The sequence below is a fragment of the Chelmon rostratus genome, chromosome 10, assembly GCF_017976325.1.
Source record: "Chelmon rostratus isolate fCheRos1 chromosome 10, fCheRos1.pri, whole genome shotgun sequence".
Taxonomy (NCBI): domain Eukaryota; kingdom Metazoa; phylum Chordata; class Actinopteri; order Chaetodontiformes; family Chaetodontidae; genus Chelmon; species Chelmon rostratus.
The window spans coordinates 28,212,106-28,233,187 of record NC_055667.1 but is presented as its reverse complement, the minus strand read 5'-3'; the positions used below and the strand labels follow the sequence as shown (position 1 = coordinate 28,233,187).

The 21,082-nt window shown below is 41.9% G+C and overlaps 1 protein-coding gene across 1 annotated transcript; it reads left to right on the top strand.

Annotated features, from left to right (window-relative positions):
• The first annotated feature begins 15 nt into the window (after positions 1-15).
• On the top strand, positions 16-21,082 carry dnajc5ab (DnaJ (Hsp40) homolog, subfamily C, member 5ab). The gene is made up of 5 exons (XM_041945614.1): positions 16-169; positions 15,222-15,370; positions 16,832-17,045; positions 17,305-17,476; positions 18,138-21,082. Exons 2-5 carry the CDS (start codon positions 15,264-15,266, stop codon positions 18,233-18,235), a joined length of 591 nt encoding a protein of 196 aa, XP_041801548.1. The 5' UTR covers positions 16-169; positions 15,222-15,263; the 3' UTR covers positions 18,236-21,082.

Here is a 21,082-nt window from a genome sequence, read left to right as displayed (position 1 = left end):
AGATTGACAGCTCACTCCCTGCTGGTGTAGCCGTTAGCGCGGTGGTTGTAACGGCTGTTTGAATGGTTTAACGGCGGAAAGCAAAGCCGAACTGGGATGCGAGAATTATAAAAATCGAGTCACGTTTCACTTGAAAAACAGGAGCCACACTGCCCGGCATTGAAAAAAGGTAAGACATGCACAAAGTTAGCTAGAAGGCTGCTGCCCTTGGATTAGTTAGCGAGCTAAGTGCTAGCTGGCTTATTCAAACCGGGAATATCGCTCAGTACGGGCTAGGCTATGGGCTGACGAGCCAACATGGATGCTGTGTGTGTTCCTTTGATGCGGTGCCTGGAGATTATCCGCTTTAACCACGGTTTGATTCTCGAGCCGACCGGTATTTTCTAGTTCGGTTAGCAGTCACGAAGCGAGAGCCCCACAGTACGTGAGACGTTGGGTTCAGGTGCCGGGTCGTCTTATCGATTGTTGTGGGTTGTAACGTGAATGATTGATCAGTCCTGAGTAAAACAGTGAGAAGACATCACAGGATAAATCCGGATTTGTAGTCTATAGCCAGGAGAGGGGCTAATGTGTTGTTGATGTCGCCTTTCGTTTGAAATGTTAGCGCGACAGGTGCAACTTCCTTAACAAGTAGCGTGTCAACAGAATAGCCAGGCTCTGTAAGTATCTGTAGCTGAGTAGTTGACATTATTTCCATTGCATTGTTCTCATCGGGGCAGTTCCTATTCTTGGTTTAGAAATAGCTGGAGTGGAGCCGCTGTCTGTCTTGTCCTGTCCTCCTCCTGTCCTCATGTGATGTGTATATGGAGTGGCAGGTGGTGTCAGACTGGCTGACTGTGTGGCTGTGACAGAGTGTATCACGTTAATGGCAGAAGACGTTAAAAACATGTCATTATGGAATAATGACATTTGCAGTTTTGGCTCTGGACAGCCACTTTGGGTCTATCATAAACTCTAGTTGTAATGTTTCTCTGGACAGCTGCAGGCAGACAGTCCTCCATTGTAAATCGTGCTATTCATCAGTTATTACACCTTTTCATTCTCACCTGTGATTCTGAGCATAGACCCTCAAAGTCTGGTTCCATAACTAGTCCCAGCCAGATCCATGTTTTGTCATGACTGAAATGACTGAAATGTAATGTGTTTCTCTCCTTTATGAATTAGTTTTTTGTTTGCAGATCTTAGTGGAATAATCCAACGCAGCAATGTTACAACAGTGTGTTCTATCTGCTTAGTGTTTTCTTTTGTTTGATAAAAAGTTTTAAAAGCGGGATGGTATTGGTCCGATGTTACTTACATCTGATATATGACTGATTGTGGATTTGTCTTTTTCGTGATGTTTTCTTCTGGTCACTGAATGTACCTGCCAACCTGCAGAAGAATAAAAGTATAATCAAATAAAACAAGCGTTAGCAAAGTCTTGATATCAGTATGAGAACAGTCATTTGGCAACTGAGAACTAGTTTGTCTAGTTTAGAATAATATGACCACCAACACAGTGATTCAGCCAAACTTTCTTTAAAAGAAATCTGTGAAGAAAAACTTCTGCTGTATCTTTGAAGCTAGCGAAGAAGATCAATTACTTGTACACATATATATGGATATGTATGTAGTTTTTTTTTTTTTTAACTTTATTTCCTTAATGCAAAAAACAGGCAATTAACATAATGAAAACAAAATTCATTTGAGATTGGGCTTCTGTATGTAGTTTTTACAGAGATTATTTACACACATTCGTGAAGTAGTTTCTACGAGTGAAAACGACTGTCACTACACTACATGAATACTCCAATCAAGTACGTTGCATCAGCTGCACAACTTACTGAGGTACTGATGCTTGGAGTTGTCCTGATAAAATGGTCCTGATGAATGTAATCACATAAAGTAATCTGTTTGTCCTCGCATTTATATTAAGACTCTCAAAAATACTAGATATTGACATCACTATAAAAAGTATATCAGTAGTGGTGCACCTATACTCAAATGACAGAGTACACAATCTCTCAGTGGCTTTTCTTGTCCAGATACTGTACAAGCCATTTTAGAGGATGCCATTATCAGGGACAGGGCATTTCCAGGCACACCGGCAGACGGACAAGTATTTTACCAGCCGTTCAGTCGTAGCCCACACTGAATTCAAAGGTGTGACTAGTTATTATCTGTTTAAATGCATGATGTTTCCATTCATCAAGTGCTTAAGTGATGCATAAATTGCATCGATTTCAGGGAGCAAACTCTTTATAGTGTCATATCTGAGTCAGCTTTGTTTTACAGTACATGTCCAGGAAACATTTTACCAAATAACATTATTTTCTCTGAGTCAGCTGCTCTACGTAAGGGCTGAGGGGAACACATGATGGTGAAATGCATCCTCAGAAGGAGCTCTGGTACAAGTGGTCATCAGTGACTCACACCAGAGCCAGTCACATCGAATCAGGTTCACCTAGATAACAGACCAGGACTAGGTCAGACAGGGAGATTATCACTGCTGCCACACTGCAGCTACGCTGGGAACTAAATGTCATTCAGTTCACGGGCTTTTATTATGAGCTAGAGCTGCAGCTAGCATTTTCATTATGGATTCATCTGTTATTCTTTTTCCACTAATTAGTTAACTTAAGCCAGTAGAATGTCACAAAATGAGAAAAAGGTTTCCCAGAGCCCAAGATAATTTCTTTTAATGTCTTGTTCTGGCCAATATTTAATTTTAGATAATATAAAGAGATAAAAGAGAAAGTCCTCACATTTGAGAAGCTGTACATTTTTCTTACTGATGTTTTTGCAGTATAGCAGCTTTAAAATGTTTAAATGTAATTATAGATTCTGTCCATCATTTACCAATGATCTATTTTGCTTATTCTGAACCGCACTAATGTTAATTAGCTGTGGTGCAGTGTAGTTTCCTGTCAGAGTGTCTCTGCTGTGACCCTTGAAAACCTAAAATTATCCCCCAGCTGGGACTCCTGCTTTGGCTCACTGGTATTTGGTATTGATATTTCTATCCCCACACAGAGGGGTGACAGGGTTCGGATTCAGCCTCTGACATTAGAATAAAAAAAGAGTTGTAGACGACTGCAGGGACTGAGTTTTTACAGATTCGCCCAAATCATGATTGATTGATTCCCATTTTCCAAACCAATTAATGAGGGACAGACCAGCCCACTACTTACTATTTTATAATACAGTGATGCACTCCTGGGCTGTTACCTTTCAGTTCTTATGTTTTTTAAAGTTTCATTGTATGCAGAGTCCTTCAGCAGACTCATAGAGGGGTGAACACTGCCGCAGCACACTTCTCTTCTGGCTGAATTTTACATGCATGTTGCACTTGGACATACCCAAATCAGCGGCATTACAGGAAGTGTTTGAGTCAGCTGTCCAGATGTAGAATGCATGCTTTGACATTACTTATTGAGGTGTGGTGAGCAGTGCAGTCACAGTCTTCTTTCTATTTGTGTAAATTCTCAGGTTCTGCAGTTCAGTAACACTGACAACACTCAGAGTGAAAATGAGTTGTTTTTTAACAGAGACACTCATTAACAGCAGTGGGTCCCTGTCTCACACCTGAATTATGACGCAGGTAGGATCCTGGGTCGTAGAAGACTCAAGAGAAAATTAGTTGGGAAGTCACATGCAGCCAAATTCAATACATTCTGACCGTGGCTGGTAAACTCTTCATCAGCTACCATGTTTGCTGCTAAATCATTTAATCCACTATTCAGTTGACCAACAAGAAACCCACTGTTTCAGCTACTTGTCGAGCAAAAACCACAAACTTTTGCTTGTTTCAGAGTCTCAGATGTGAGAATTTCTTGATTATTTTTAATCTTTCTGAACTGAGTATCTTTTTTATATATATTTGCAGGTTCAGGTTTTTTTTAAGTTTGTTGCTGCTTTTCTTCGTCATTTATGACAACAAATGAAGATCTTTCCGGTGTTGGACTGTTGGTTGGACAAAAAAAGCAATCTGAAGACGTCACTTTGGGCTCTGACAAATTGTGATAAGCATTTTTCACATTTTTTTGATTTGTTATAAACTACACGACTGATGGATTACTCATGAAGACAACTGGCAGATGAATCAGTGATGTAATCAGTAGCTGCAGCCCTGCTCGTTAGTGTGAAATTGTTTTAGTTTATGTTGGTGTTATACAGCAGCAGTAAACTGTTAGAAACAGTATAATTAACTGTTGAGTTAGTGACAGCTGAGTGTGACATTTCTGAAAGGAGATGCACGTAAACTGGACGTGGATTTCAATTTGATGTCTTCATCTTCAGAAAAGTCTCCCTGTAAGTAATCACAGTGGTAAAACTACCCTGTGGTGCAGGTGTCTGCAGGTGTCTGTTGTCCTGTTCATGAGAGAAAGCACAGATCTCTTGAAGGAAGCATGTTTCCATGTGAATGAGAGCTTGTGGCTGCTCAGCCTCAGGTCATGAGTCCTGCATGAGCTTGTCCTCTAGACAGGATGGTGTAACAGTCCTGTGATCACAAGTCACATGGGACTGTCAAATATTCACCTTCAGTTTCTCTTCTCCTGCCACTGTCTGCACTTTCTGTCTCTTTGTCTCACCCTGAATCAGTCCCTGTTTTCTTTCCGTCAGTCCATCTCCGTCCCCCCCGACCCAGCCGTCTCCCCTCTGTCTACCTGTGTCGTTCCATCTTCTTCACCCGGACTCTCCCACCCTCTGTGTGTTTGTATGAGGCTCAGAGTTTCTCAGTGGATGACCTAGTAATGCAAAGCGTGCTAAGAGGAGCTGTGGTGTGAGAGCTTCACAGAAAGCCTTTTAATTAAGACAGAGCTTGTTTTAGCGACATTAGAACAGAACACTGTGGTTTCACACCTGAGTGGACTGGAACAGCCAGTTTTCTTTTGCTGAGGGTCTGCCAGGCTTTTAGACATAATGCCTTGCCAAAGGGTTTTCTCAATTGTTGTCATGCAGATATGGGACGATGTTTTTTCATTCATTTTCTCTGCCTGGGTTTCATAGAACCTGTGGAAATTCCAACTTCGAGATATTTTTTCATTTGTGCGTTTAGATATATATTTTTTAAATACAAAAAAGGAATTGGGTTAGCTCCCTGCGCTAAGATGTCGAGACTGAGGGGAAAGCAGGTCGTGGAGAGGTGTTTGTGCGTGCGTGCGTGCGTGCGTGCAGTATAGCCCTGAGGTTGCATTACCACCTACTGATGGTCATGCAGCAGGTGTGTGTGTGTCTGTATGCCGTGTATTACTCTTGTTGTGGGGACATTAATCTGTTTGCACAGTCGAGTTGTGGGGACTTCACTTACTTGTGGGGACAAAATGCAAATCCTCATAATGAAAATCATTTAATGTGAGGGTGAAGACTTAAGGGTTAAGGTTGAGGTTAGGGTTATGGTAAGGGTCTTCGTAATGTCCCCAAAGTGATGGGAACTAGTGTGTGTGTGTGTATGTCTGTGTGTGGCCACACACACACTGACTGACGTGTGTGTCTGTTAGTGTTTTTGTTTCTCTGTGTGAAGCTTCTTGTTATCTTACTACCCAAAGATATTCCAGTAAATTTAGAAGGCTATTGACAGCAGGCTGTCTTTTGTAACGATGCCCTGATCACAACACATGAAATACATTTTAAAATTACCAATAAAACAATGAAACTAAATAACTACACATGTAAAGCAAGATACATTAAGTTTTGTAACAAACTAAGCACAACAGTAGAGAGATAGCACCAGTTCTGCTATGTAATACCAGCATAAAGTATTAAATTCACTCATTTGAGAAGCTGCAACAATTCTAACCTCAGGACACATCAGTGATCAGGAATACAAGTCAAATTGAACATGATATGTACTTAATTCTGTCTCTTTACCAGTTTTTCTACTGTCTTTCCTGGAGGGCTGCAGCTTTTACTTTCATTTGTCATTGATTGACTTCACTGTTTAATCAATGAAACAGAAAAAATAATGACAGATGCACATCAGATATGCCACATATAGAACAAAAGTCCCTCAAGGTGGTTTATTTGATTTACAATACTTTGAAACAATGAAAAGTGAAAAAATCAGCTGAAAGCAAGAAACATTTCCTTTTGATTGTGAATTGATTGTAAGAATGATCACTTTAGCATGTTCCTGTCTGTCGACTCTGTCTCTCTGCTCTGTTATGATCAGAAGTTAATGACTGGTTCTGGTGTTTGTCGGAGCATTTTTACTTGATTATAAAAGCCACACTAGTAACAGCAGGTGGGAGAAGAGGTCAGACTCTCAGAAGACCACTTGGAGATGAATATCTGAGCGGTGAGAGAGGAGCTGAAGAGGATGTGAATGTGTGCAGCCTGCAGAGTAAGAAGCTGTACTCGTTAATGTGTCCTTGATAACAGCGCCTCACTCTTTTTCTTAATGAGCAGCATCTGTCTTCTATTTACTGAAAGCTTTTAGGAGAACGTCTTTATGCATTTTTGTAAAATGAGCTTGGAAGTTCATGAAACGCAGTAATTCAATAACCAATGATCACCATGTTATACTCATGCCATATAAACAGGGTGAGATGAAGTGGAAGTGGAGGAGAAACAGTGAAGAGAAGCATAACTGACACTCAGAGGAAAGGTGGTGTGGGTGGAGTTGAGAGACAGAAAGGTTCAAATATCAGAACGAGCTTAGAGATGGAGTGACACGTTGATGAGGAAGTGATGAAGAAGGTGGAGAGCAGAAACAGGGAAAGGTGAATGACAGCGAGAGTGATGGAGAAGAAGAGTAAGACAGATATGAACTGAAGAAGAGGGAGGAAAAGGTAATGCCAAGAAAGACAATAGGAGGGAAAGATGGACACAGGATGGAGACACAGGATGGAGACATAGGATGGAGACATAGGATGGAGACACAGGATGGAGACATAGGATGGAGACACAGGATGGAGACATAGGATGGAGACATAGGATGGAGACACAGGATGGAGACATAGGATGGAGACATAGGATGGAGACATAGGATGGAGAGAGGCGGTAGATGATACAAAAACTTAAAAACTTATAATGGTGTCAACAAAAGAGACGTTTCCTGCGTCATTTACATTAAATTTGTACCTCCTGTGTGTGTGTGTGTCTGTGTGTGTGTCTGTGTGTGTGTGTCTGTGTGTGTGTGTGTGTGTGTGTGTGTGTGTGTACAGACAGCAGCTGGTGGAGTCAGTCATACTGACAGGCTGGGGGGCATCACAGGAAGCCAAGCAGTTTAGAATAAGTTGATTCCTCTTGAATATATAAAAAATGAGTTATTTATTGTGTTGTTTATTTTAAAAGAGGACTGACCGACAAAGAGCCACAGCAGCAGTGGAGGCTGTATCCTCTGAGTCTGCACTCAGTAGATTTAAAGATAGTTGGGAAGTTGGAGCTTCCTGCCGGGGGCTTCTGGAGCGATGTAAAGATCAGTGGAGTGCCTGCTGGGGTTTCAGGGTTAGGGCCGAACATGTTCTGTGTCTGCCACTGTACTGTGGGCTGGCTCGGTCTCTCTTCTCTATGTGCTACTTGTCTTTATTCTTTTGTCTTTCGCCCTCCACACCGCGTCTCATAGTGCTGCTCTGTAACTCTGAATGATGTGTCAGCAGTCGGCGTGACCACAGATTGCGATGTTTAAAATCTTAAGAGGCGTGTTCTGGGTCCATCAACAGCAACTACACACAGTGAGCACGTTCAGATGGTGAACATGGAGCCAAACCCTGGAATCATCACCGAAAGTACATGACCACAATAACCACAAGACACAGAAGACACAGAACAGACAGTGGACCAAAGCCTGCTGTGAGAGTCCTAAAACAGCGACCTCAGTTTGAAACAACAGAAGAAGATTAACAGTCCTGTAGAACAGAGACACACTGGCTGAGGTAAAGACAGGTGTCTTCCAGTGTGTCCCAGTGAGCCTTCCCTGGATAAACAGAGGTTTAATACCAGGTTTAAAGTAAGGACACACACACACACACACACACACACACACACACACATCCCCTCAGAAATGGGAGTTGGTCACGTTGCTTGTTTACCAGAGGTGAGGTTATAACTGCAGGGTGAGTGGTCATTAAGTTGATACAGGCTGGCCTAGTTTCCTCCATACACACACACACACACACACACACTCACACACACACGCACACACACACACACACACACACACAGCGTAAAAGGGCTTTAACTATTTTAAATATTATAATTCTGACCGAAGCGTCACACACAGCTGCCATATTCTCCAACCATTTGACTTTTGAAATGAACTTCTGCTTGATGAACTGCTGATTGAGATCTCAGTGAAGGGAAGTGAATCCGTCACACCAGTCTTCCTCTGCAGTCTCACTTCATGTCTTGAGCAAGGCCCAAACCTTCCAGCCTCTCCAGCGGAGTCTAACTTTGTGTCTGACTCGTTGTTCTGGGCCGGCCCTCGTCGTGAAGTAGTTGTTTATGCTGAAGGTTTCGTGTCTTCAGAGTTTTAATTAGCCGCTTCCTGGGCTTTTGGAAAAAACAGATAATGGTATTTGCAGGAGTTCCTCAGCTGTGGAAGACATGCTGCGTGGTCCCAGTGCCAAAGACCCTGCAGCACGAGGAGCTCAGCAGCTACAGGCCGGTGGCAAAAGCTCACATCGGTCGATATATCGAGCCAGCATGTGTAATGGTTGTTAATCTGTCATGTGATCTGTACTTGTACAGATTTTTTAAACCCTTTGAGTTTGGATTTGTGGGTCAGAACAGTGCAATTTAACACTTTTTCTTAAGAAAGGATGTGTTGCACTACTTTCTTCTCTGCACTCTGTTCTTCTGAAAATGCTTGCCCTCACTACACGAAGCCTCAGTCGGTTAATAGCACATGATTTGTTGCATCATGTTGTACAAGTGCTGTTTGCCACGTTTCTATTTTGCTGCTTTTATGTTCTTTCCTCTGTTTTCAAGTTGCTGATGTTGTCAGATGATTCATGTGCTGACAGTATGATCCAGGAATCCTCAACACAAAGACTATGTTACTGTGTTTAGGCATCAAGTCACACAGAGTATAGAGACAACACCATCTTTGGCAGCCTTTTTCATTGTGCTTTGTTTGTTATGGAGACCACGTTAACATCTTGCAGAGCCCAGTTACACAATTCATAAAGCCAAGCAGAGCTGAGTGAAGTCCTGAACGATGCAGCTGTTCTAACACGCAGTGATGCTTGTTATTCTGAGCTGAAGTTACAGACACGTGTGGAATTGTTGGGCAGACTTTGTTCTAGGATGTACACTGATTTCTGCTTTTTCTTTTAAGCTCTGTGGATTTTTTCCTGCTTCTGAAGGTTGTTGGGATGTTGGGTTATTTTTATTCATCAGGCTAGAGAAAACTAGTTTGTGACATTGTTGCCTAGGTTACAGCCTCCATCTGTTGCACGATGTTCACACCAAACTTCTGCACCAGACAGTTCAGAGTTTGAGTTTAAAAAATGTGAAATTAAAATAATTTAATCAGATTAATCCCTTTTATGATGATTTTTGGGGTGATGATGTCATAAAATATGATGACATTTGAAGCTTTATTCAGAAACCTCAAAAGACGCTTCTAATGTAAAAAAAATGACATCGGGTCCAGCCCTGTTGCAGAGGAGGAATCTGAGCCTTTCTGGACACATCAGGAACTTTGTCGCTCGACATGTGAAGGATGGTGCGACCTATTAACAAGCAGGACTGTTTTATGGTAAAAATCAGTCATTAGACATCAATGTGTTGAATTTTCTTGATTTGATTTGCTGGAAAAAAGAATTCCTCTCATGTTATTTTATATATTAACATCTTTTAATAGATTTTCTAGAAAATGTATTGTTGCCATAATGTGAAGTTAATATATTGTGACAGAGGATTTATCCGTATCGCCTTCTGTCAATCTGCAGATTTGGCTGCAGTTTGGACACGTGAACCTACATAAAACAAATAATGCAGCAAAGTCAGTTTTCCGCTCTCGTTGAGAGAAAACTGTGGCCGTCAGGTGAACGTGAAGCAGAGCGAGGCTGAGCTCGAGCTGTGCATGCTCAGTGTCTCAGGTGTGGAAGTCTCACACTCAGTCACACTCTAAGACCCTGACCATATGCTGTCACACTCATTACACCGAGTGTTAATGCTCTCCAGTCTGAGTCTTCCTGTGAATGGCCAGTTTGATTTACGGCTCATTCAATAAGACAAACAGTCATTGGCTGCCACGTCAGGTGGGCAGACTCTCCTGTTTAGGCTCACTGTGGTGGTTGGATGTGATTATTCACTACGCACACACACACACACACTACCCCAGTCTCTCTGCATGCTGATAATCCCTGTCATACAGATGAATCACCCTCATTGGTTAATCCCTGTCAGGAGGGAGGTGGAATCGTGTTGTGACTGGATAATCCGAGCCACAGTAGTGGGCGGGATTTAGGGATGTGTTAAATCGATCGTTGTCAGGCGTGTTGTTGTTGAGGTGTTGTTGGTTGGCCGTGGCAGTACCAACCATCTGGTGCCATATTGAGCTTTATGCTAACGCTGACACGAAGGACTTTTAACATGTATGAATATTTCTGTTAGCCTGGGTCAGTTTATTTGGCATCTTAATATTCCACTGAATATGACACACTGAGCTGCAGCTTTGCATGTGCAGTGTGTTTGAGTATAGAAGAAACACCCCATAAACAGTGTTAGTCCACATCCACGTTTGTCCCACCAGTGACAATCTGCTAAAGTTAACCTCCTCCCACTCACTGCTCCAGTGACGCAGTGCACACACACACGCACACACACGCACACGCACACAAACATACACACGCACACACACGCACACACATGTGCACACACGCACACACATACACGCACACACGCGCGCACACACACAGTGTGATACAGTTACAGTGTGAGTGATAAACTGGTATATCTGATATTATTGCCAGTTTTATCTTAGTGCATCCCTTTGCTCATCAGAGAGCACTAACTATAAATGTCCATGTAAAATGTCTCCAGTTAATGTGTCACCAGACAAATCTTGAATTTAAGAAACTTTGGACAAATTTCTCACTTGAAATGTGAGCAGCATCTTATTCAGATTAAATATAAAAGAACACCTGCTGGAACACGATCATTGCTTAATGGAGTCGCTCATGTCAGTTAACTTAGAGGTTTTTGGATTTATTATTTCAGTCTCATAGAATAAACCCCATGAAGAGTATTTAAATATTTGTGTAAATCACACTGATACGTCTGTGATGGGAAGCGAAATTCATCCCGTGAATCACGGAGTGATAATTGCTCATCAGAAAGGTCCAGGTCTAGTGTGAAGACAGCGTGAAGCTTCTTTTCCTTCATTGAAGTCTGGCAGTCTGGTCCCGGCTGTCTGTGTAGCTGGATTTGCTGGCTGTGGTCTCTAAGCCTGCTAACCCCCCGTACACCGGCTGTCTGACGGGGTCATACCAACCAGAGAGAGAGGGCTCTGTTACAGCTCAGTTCAGAGGTCAGGAAGTTGATTTCCCTCTAAAACCTCAAATCTGTTGTCTTAACAACAGTTTTTGTACACGAATAACAAATTCACGTAGAAATAATTAACGTCCAGTGAGAGCATTTGTTCCAATGTGCAAATGTGTTTTTATGGCTTATAATCATCTCTCTTCCTGCCTTGTTGTTCAAGTAGCCCACTGTTGTTGTTGTTGTTGATGTTGTTGTTGTTGCTGTTGTTTTTGTTGTTGATGTTGATGTTGTTGATGTTGATGTTGTTGATGTTGTTGTTGTTGTTTTTGTTGATGTTGTTGTTGTTGCTGTTGTTTTTGTTGTTGATGTTGATGTTGTTGTTGCTGTTGCTGTTGATGCTGATGTTGTTGATGTTGTTGCTTTTGTTGTTGTTGTTGTTGTTTTTGTTGATGTTGTTGTTGTTGTTGTTGTTGTTGTTGATGTTGTTGCTGTTGTTGTTGTTGCTGTTGTTGCTGTTGTTGTTGTTTATGTTGTTGTTGTTGTTGATGTTGTTGCTGTTGTTCTTGTTGTTGTTGCTGTTGTTCTTGTTGTTGTTGTTGTTGATGTTGTTGTTGATGTTGTTGTTGATGTTGTTGCTGTTGTTCTTGTTGTTGTTGCTGTTGTTCTTGTTGCTGTTGTTGATGTTGTTGTTGCTGTTGTTGTTGTTGTTGTTGTTGTTCTGTTGTTGCTGTTGTGGATGTTGTTGCTGTTGTTCTTGTTGTTGTTGTTGATGTTGTTGTTGTTGTTGTTCTGTTGTTGATGTTGTTGCTGTTGTTCTTGTTGTTGTTGTGGATGTTGTTGTTGTTGTTGTTGCTGTTGTTGATGTTGTTGCGGTTGTTCTTGTTGTTCTTGTTGTTGTTGTGGATGTTGTTGCTGTGGATGTTGTTGTTGATGTTGATGTTGTTGTTGTTGATGTTGTTGTTGTTGCTGTTGTTGCTGTTGTTGTTGATGTTGTTGTTGCTGTTGTTGTTGTTGTTGTTGTTCTGTTGTTGCTGTTGTGGATGTTGTTGCTGTTGTTCTTGTTGTTGTTGTGGATGTTGTTGTTGTTGTTGTGGATGTTGTTGTTGTTGTTGCTGTTGTTGATGTTGTTGCTGTTGTTCTTGTTGTTCTTGTTGTTGTGGATGTTGCTGTTGTTGATGTTGTTGCTGTTGTTCTTGTTGTTCTTGTTGTTGTGGATGTTGTTGTTGTTGATGTTGTTGTTGCTGTTGTTGTTGCTGTTGTTGTTGTTGTTGATGTTGTTGTTGTTGTTCTGTTGTTGCTGTTGTTGATGTTGTTGCTGTTGTTGCTGTTGTTGATGTTGTTGCTGTTGTTGATGTTGTTGCTGTTGTTCTTGTTGTTGTTGTGGATGTTGTTGTTGTTGTTGCTGTTGTTGATGTTGTTGCTGTTGTTCTTGTTGTTCTTGTTGTTGTTGTGGATGTTGCTGTTGTTGATGTTGTTGCTGTTGTTCTTGTTGTTGTTGTGGATGTTGTTGTTGCTGTTGTTGTTGCTGTTGTTGTTGTTGTTGTTGTTGCTGTTGTTGATGCTGTTGTTCTTGTTGTTCTTGTTGTTGTTGTGGATGTTGTTGTTGTTGTTGTTCTGTTGTTGATGTTGTTGCTGTTGTTCTTGTTGTTCTTGTTGTTGTTGTGGATGTTGTTGTTGTTGCTGTTGTTGTTGCTGCTGTTGTTGTTGTTGTTGCTGTTGTTGATGTTGTTGCTGTTGTTCTTGTTGTTGTTGTGGATGTTGTTGTTGATGTTGTTGTTGCTGTTGTTGTTGTTGTTGTTGCTGTTGTTGATGTTGTTGCTGTTGTTCTTGTTGTTCTTGTTGTTGTTGTGGATGTTGTTGTTGTTGTTGTTCTGTTGTTGATGTTGTTGCTGTTGTTCTTGTTGTTGTTGATGTTGTTGTGGATGAGTGTATTGTGTTGTTAGTGTACTGTGGTCTGCTGTACACAAGCCCTGTCGCCCCACAGTGGATGGATTTACTGTTGTTTTTCATGATTCCTCTGCTGGGGGGACTGACCTGCAGTACCGTCCCTGACTCTTCAGATGTCAGGCTTTTACTAGGTGATTTAGCAACAATGCTAATATCACATGACACAAGCTTCAGCTCTTAAATCAGTATGAAGAGAACGCTATAGCTGCTACAGTCTGGATAAAGAGGACACCTGTGGGGTTTCCCACACTAGATAAACTGTTTTCCTGTTGACAGTCAGAAATGAAACTGACCGTCTACGTGCTAGATGGCAGTAGTGTTTGTCTTTGGATGTTGAGTTGATATGTTCCTCATTATGCTGACCTTTAAGACAACAATGAGTCACGTGAAGCAACTGAAGGAATGAAGTTTTTCTCCACCAGCGGTTAACCACCAGAGTTTGGATAGCTAATCATCTCTTCATGCTACGTACCAGCCTGTGTACAGTGAAGTAAGTTCCTGATCCATTCAGTCAGAACAATTCAAAACAGCACCGTTCACTCGGTCGAGTGTGGTTTTATAAACTCTACTCTCCATTTATAGCGTGGACAGTGACAGTTGTTATCTTGCAGGAAGGTGTCTGTGAGTCATGGTAATAGTCTCCATTTCCTTATTTCGTTCTGCAGATATGGTGAGAGAGTTGCACCTTTTTTTATATAGTGACAGCTTTGTTCCGGAACAAACGACTGGGCGACACTGTTGAAGATGTTTGTGGGTTCAGTTTAGGTTCAGGTGTGATTTCTGTTCCTCCCCAACACACAAATAAGAGAGAGATAGAAAGACGGAGATGAAAGAGAGAGGGAGCCACCAGAGAAATCTGATTCATTTGGTCTGATTTTCATTTTGATTGCTTCTTAAATTCTTAAACTACAGACACCTGACAGCAGCCCTCAGGTAGCGTCCTCACACAGAATCCATGATCCGCTGAATGCCGACACAGTGACGATGGACCAGTTAGCTCACACTGATGGTCATCAGTCTGTCAATAAAAGTTGTTGTCTGGGGGTGTGACAGGGAGTGAGGCATGATATACTGTATGTTTTCTCTCATGTTGTTTGTTCTTTCAGGGGTCAGATAGTCTCAGACGTACCAGAGCTGTTTGACTGTTTTTAACATTTCTGTATGATTATTTGTGAAGAAATGGATTTCTTTCCATCCTCTATGTTGCACTGCTTCACTTCACAAAGCATTCTGGGAATTTTCTTCTCTGAGAAATCAATGGAAATTCTCCTTTGGATGTTTAGAAAAACCGAGATTCCTTCTTTAAACTGTGGCTGCCGTGTTTCCTCCTGCTAACAGAAACTAACTTACCTGTATCGGCTCTCAGCTTCCTCCTGCCTCTCTACTGCAGTGTTTCTGTCTTCTTCTTGTAGTTCTGGTTAGCGTCTTGTTTGCAGCTCCTGCAGAAAGATGAGATTCATTCAGGACAGACAATGTAAATCTCTCTGCCTAGCTGTGTGACACAAACGTAGGTTACCCTGGTTAGACTCATTTATTCCTTTCCCTTCCTCCACACACCCTGAAACCCCACAGCACCACATTAACGCAGAAGTCAGAGGCCATCTGGCCACATGCAGCTTTACATTCAGCATAAAAGGTGGAATCAATCAATCTGATCAATACTTCTATTCGGTAATTAAAAATTTAGCTAAATGCAACAAATATGTGTGCTGGATTATTCAGTCAGGACATGAAATAATATGTGCAAGAGGAAAAGTCAAGAGGCCCAATGGAGGACTTGAACTGGACAATAAGAAAACAACTTCTGTTGATTTGAAACTTTCATCAGCTTCTTTATTTCTTTTCTCGTTTTTACCTGACAGGTGAGAGGCTGAGAGAGAGAGAGAGCGAGAGAGAGAGAGGCCATGGAGCAGCAGAGACAGAGAACTCTCTCCACATCTGGAGAATCGCTGTACATCGTGCTGGGAGTCGACAAGAACGCCACGACAGAGGACATTAAGAAATGCTACAGGTGTGTGTTAATGAACGAACACACACACACACACACACACACACACACACACACACTCAAGATTAGACACTTGACTCAGTAATCATTTTAATGCTCACTCAAAAACAAGCTGAATCCATCCTCATGAAACTCATTGGCTATATTGTCTCATTTGTGCTGTAAACTTGTAAACATGTTGATATGTCCCTGATGTCTTCTGCATTCAAAATAATCTAAACTGAACATGTTGTTTACATGACTTTACATTATACCCAGAATATTGTCTTATAATAGTGGAAAATCAGTGTGCAGGTAGATGTAGTCAGTCTTAGGCTGTTCAATTTTTCAGTTTCACTCCACCATGTACTGTGTGTGATTGTGTATGTGACAGTAAAAACGTGTAATGTGGAGTTAATAGTGACGCTTTGCATTGTAAACCACTAGAGGGGGCCAGAGGGCTGTGACCAGCACTTTTAATGGGTCAGGTCAACAGGATTAAATGAAGTTGAAACAGTGTCATATGTACTGAAGTAAAAGTATTATCAGATAATTGTACTTAAAGTACTTACAGTGAAAGTGTTGGTGTATCAGTAAAATGTTCCTGTCAGTGTTTCTCATCATCTCTGATGTTTGTGGATTTATATTCCTGCCGTAGATGTTTCAGGTTGAGCTCATCTGAACTACTTTATATCCTGTTGGCTGGTTTAATCTGCAGCGATGCATCATATTCTATAAGATCATCACATGTTTGTCCTGTGAGAACCTTGTATCTCAGAAAAACAGCCTGTTTTCAGCTCTGTGACGATGCATCTTCAGCTGATCCAAGAGACTTTTTAAACAGTTTATTTAGCTGAAGAAGACATGAAGGAAAACTTCATCCTTCAGTTCATCAGAAGATTCATTGATTCAGAGTTCCATGTTGTAAACCAGACAAAGGAAAAGAATTTAGATTGTTCTGCTCCGATTTGTTCACATTTAATATGTCTGAAACTTAATGGAAGATTTATTTTTCCAAAATAAATGTTTTGAAAAGCATCTTAGATTCTGTGTTGTTACGTTAGTACCAACCTCCTTTCAGCTGCGACATTCAGGCTCTCAACACTGAAACCAAAGTCTGAACCAGACAGAGACTCCTGTCTGCACGGGGGCACAAGAAAAAAGCAAAGAAACAGCAGAATCAAAGTCAAACGTACACAGTTTGGGAAATATTGAAAATGTTTTTAATATTTTAGCTTGTTAAGTACAACGTTTTGTTCTGAATGACCCATCTTCATGTGCCTGACGGACAGTTCCAACACGAAGGCCTCTTTCACACCTGTTACCAGGTTATTCCAGGTAGCTGCCTCAGTTTGAGGGTGCCGGCACAGCTTCTCATTAACGTCATTACTAACACGATGCAAGCGTCTGCTGCGACAGAGAATCCTTCTTGTGTCTGTTTGTGTGCGTTTTTACAGATCCTCTCTTCTCTCTGTCTTTTCACAGGAAACTGGCGTTGAAGTTTCACCCGGACAAGAACCCAGACAACCCGGACGCAGCTGAAAAGTTTAAGGAAATCAACAACGCTCACGCCATCCTGAGCGACGCCACCAAGAAGAACATCTACGACAAATACGGCTCGCTGGGGCTCTACGTCGCCGAGCAGTTCGGAGAGGAGAACGTCAACACCTACTTTGTTCTGTCCAGCTGGTGGGCGAAGGTAGGACGGGGAGGTGGGGGCAGGTTGTGAGGGTGACACCTGCACGGTGAACTACCTGTGCTGCATTCTGTCTTTCTTCATGACTGAAGTGTAGAAAGGCTGATGGGACGTGAACACTCTCAGTGTGTTTGGTATTTTATGGTCACATGATTCTTGTTTCCTGTAGCTTCCTGATGTCACTGCTACTCATGCTCCGCCTCCTTCACGTTCTCCTTCATCAGTCGTTTCACTTCTTCTCTCTTGGCTCTTCGTCCCACAGGCCCTGTTCGTCTTCTGCTGCCTGACCACGGGTTGTTATTTCTGCTGTTGCCTCTGCTGCTGCTGTAACTGCTGCTGCGGGAAATGTAAACCTCGGCCGCCCATGGACCAGGAGCCCGAGTTCTACGTCTCCCCCGAGGACCTGGAGGCCCAGATGACCGCTGACGAGAGAGGTGAGGGCATGGTGCTGCAGCAGCACAGCGCGGTTCTCGGTGTAGTTTCCAACATGTTTACAAGACTGCATGGATGTTTTACACCAAGTCCCCGAAATGTCCCGGTTTTGGATTCCTTCCATATTCATCATCATTCATTATGATGTGGCCATAACATCTGTGTAGTCTTACATTTTAAACGTGATATTTAGACAATTAAATATGCAACACTTGATCATAATCAATATGAAGTCCACAGTAAACATCAGAGGACATGAATCTTTGCACACTTCAGTTGTTAACCCTGGATTTCCTATCACAGCCTCACAGAGCTCTTCAGAGTTTCATTATGAGTCAGTCTGTCACTTGTCTTTTTAATAATCAATCAGTATCAGACTATAGTAAAAAAAACTTCCAATCATTATTTCAAAGAGCCCAAACTAAAACCTTAAAAATGCTTGTTTTTATCCTTCAGTTCAAAGATATTCAGTTTACAAAGATCTGAAACAGAAATCAGCAAAAAAAACACAGCTACAGAATGAATGTATGCATGTCAGTTATACATAACTGCTGCTAATGTAATGCGTGTGTGTGTGTGCGTGTGTATGCGTGTGTGTGTGTGTGTGTGTGTGCGTGCGTGCGTGCGTGCGTGTGTGTGTGCGCGTGTGCGTGTGTTCCTCAGATGGCGGTGAGCCTATTGTGATGCAGCCGTCGTCAGCCACAGAAACCACCCAGCTCACCTCTGATGCCCACCAAAGCTACAGGACCGACGCATACTAGACACGCACACGCACACGCACGCACACACACACACACACATACAGTTCACACCTTACAGTTAATCGACAATACAGTATCAAACAATAATAAACACACACACACACACAGCTTCACCACAATCACAGGACTGATGCACATACTGCACACACACACACTCAAGTTCATCTGTTATTTTCATCTACATTTTCATATTTTCTTTTCATCTACAAGATTAATTAATAATACCACACACACACACTCACACACACCAGCAAACACTACACACCACCACTCACAGTCAGCGGGGGCTCAACGGCTCAGACCAAACTTTTATCCTTTTTTGTATTTCAAAGTTTTGTGCAGTAAGAGGAGAAGGAGGAAGAGAAGAAAACAAACACCACGTGTGTGATCCTGTTTCTTCACAGACACACAGCAGCCATGAGTTCAGCCAGTTTTATGACCCAGCATATCAGAAACGCTTGATAACAGGCGTTTTTCTAACATCACGGGAAAACAAAAGCCTAAAAATCACTATTAAATGTTGGGGAGGTGATTGTTCTGTTCTGTACATCTAAAGCCTGAGAATGTACGTGGAAGCCGCAGAGTCAGCTCTGTTTCTAGCTGGAATACTTTCCACACACGATCTTCTGTGGCTGCGGGGTTGATGGTACCAGGTTTCAGCTGCATCAGACACAGACATGTCCTCGCTGAGGAAACTCTGCTGGGACTTAATCTGTGTCAGCTCTGGCTCCTGTGACCGTGACACCTGCCAGCTGACACAAAGTGCTGCTAACAGCTAACTTTTAGCTAGCAGCTAACTGATAGCTAACAGCTAACTTTTAGCTAACAGCTAACTGATAGCTAACAGCTAACTGTTAGCTAACAGCTAACTGATAGCCAACAGCTAACTTTAGCCAACAGCTAACAGTTAGCTAACAGCTAACTGATAGCCAACAGCTAACTGTTAGCCAACAGCTAACTGGTAGCTAACAGCTAGCTAGCTAACAGCTAACTGTTAGCTAACAGCTAACTGATAGTCAACAGCTAACTGACAGCCAACAGCCAACTGTTAGCCAACAGCCAACTGTTAGCTAACAGTTAGCTAATAGCTGTCAGCTATCATGTGTTTCTCCGCTGCATCGCAGAACGTCTTTGGAAAGTCTGACAGAGTCTCTCGCTCTCATGGTTTCCTAAGAGTGATCACATGGCTTCACTTCCTCGACAGCAGCAGCAATCAGTCACATTGTTTGTTATTGTAGATTCGCAGTAGTCCTCCTCCTCCTCCTCTTCTTCACTTCTTCCTTCGATCCTCTTTCTCTTCCACACATGAAGGATTGAGCTCCCTGGTTCACGCTAAAAGCTGTTTGTGTGAGTCCAGTGTCATCAGCAAAGTACAGTAACGGACACTAGTGACCGACAGACAGACAGACAGAGAGACAGACAGACAGACAGACAGAGACACAGACAGACAGACAGACAGACAGGCAGACAGAGAGACAGACAGGCAGAGACACAGACAGAGACACAGACAGACAGACAGACAGAGACACAGACAGACAGATTGAGTCCCTTGTTTGATAGTTTTAGTTTCCAGTTGTGTTGTGAGGAAGTGAACATGCTGTACGTCGTGTAAACTGTATTTTAGATTTCCTTTGAGTTGCTCAGAAGTCTGAAGGGCTCTTTTCTTTCTTCTGTTCGTCTCGATAGAACTTCGTTTCATCGTTTTTCTTTTTCTTATTTATGTTAATGAAGGGAGGATATTGATATCCAAAGTCTTATCTGTTCGTGTGACAGCAGTTTTGTAGATCATTCAATCCTCATAGCGACCGAAGAGCCGTTTACAACAATCAGACTCGTTAGTTAGTGAATCATTCGGCAGAATAACGCTTTTTTATAGTTTTGCTTTATTTGTCGCTCACGAGCAGCACTCCAGCGCCGCTATAGTGGAACACACAGGAACACTATTTGATTTCTCTACACTGAACCAAACACACTCATTTATTCACTATATTTCTTTGATTCCTCAATCAAACACTTTGTTCATTATGTATGTGTACATATCATGAGAAAGTGCAATAAGAGCTAAATAAATTTCTGTCATGGCTCCATTTCAATCACAAATTTCAAAGGTTGTTTCAGGGAATCTGCATGTTCATAAAAGTCTTTAAAAAGTGCTAAATTAGCTCAGTGTGAGGCTACAAGAAGAGTGAAATAGAGTAAAACCAAATAAACGCAGGTCTTCACCATCAAATCCCACAAATTCTTAACATGCTGTTAATGTATGAGCAGCGTATGAACACGTTTGAACAGATGAGGATTAAAAAGATGTTTTTATGAAACCTGCAGATGTTCTGTTTTAACCAAATTCTCTGTACTTGATCAGTTTTGTGCTTCCTGTCATGTGACCACTGAAACGCCACACTGTTCAATCCAAAATCTCCTTTCTCTTCCTCATTTTTTCTCCATTGATCAAACCTGCAGCAGAGTGAATGCAGCGTGAAGCCTGGAGTCAAGACGCTTCCAAAACAATGACATGAATAACGAGCTGATCTACGTGTTAATATAGCGACCGGATGATGATAATAATGAAGCATTATTTTATTTATTTTATTTTTCTTATGTTTTTAATAATTGATTAATGACTAGCTGGTAAGTCGAGGGGATGTATAGAACTTTAGATGTGAACCATTTTGGCAATGAAGTGGCAAAATGGCAAACCTGCTGTATATACACGCAGTGCACAGTACATAGAGACGTAGAGGTTTCCGTTTGTAGCATGGACTGATCATGTTTGCGTCTGTCCGGCAGACGTGTGGATAAATGAAGTATCTGATGTACTGTTGTAAAATAAATGTTTCTGTTGCTTCG

Excerpts from the sequence above, each read along its gene's own strand:
- dnajc5ab (XM_041945614.1), top strand. The coding sequence starts at position 15,264 with ATGGAGCAGCAGAGACAGAGAACTCTCTCCACATCTGGAGAATCGCTG. Across the intron at positions 15,371-16,831 it reads GACATTAAGAAATGCTACAG|GAAACTGGCGTTGAAGTTTC; the intron begins GTGTGTGTTAAT and ends GTCTTTTCACAG. Across the intron at positions 17,477-18,137 it reads GATGACCGCTGACGAGAGAG|ATGGCGGTGAGCCTATTGTG; the intron begins GTGAGGGCATGG and ends TGTGTTCCTCAG.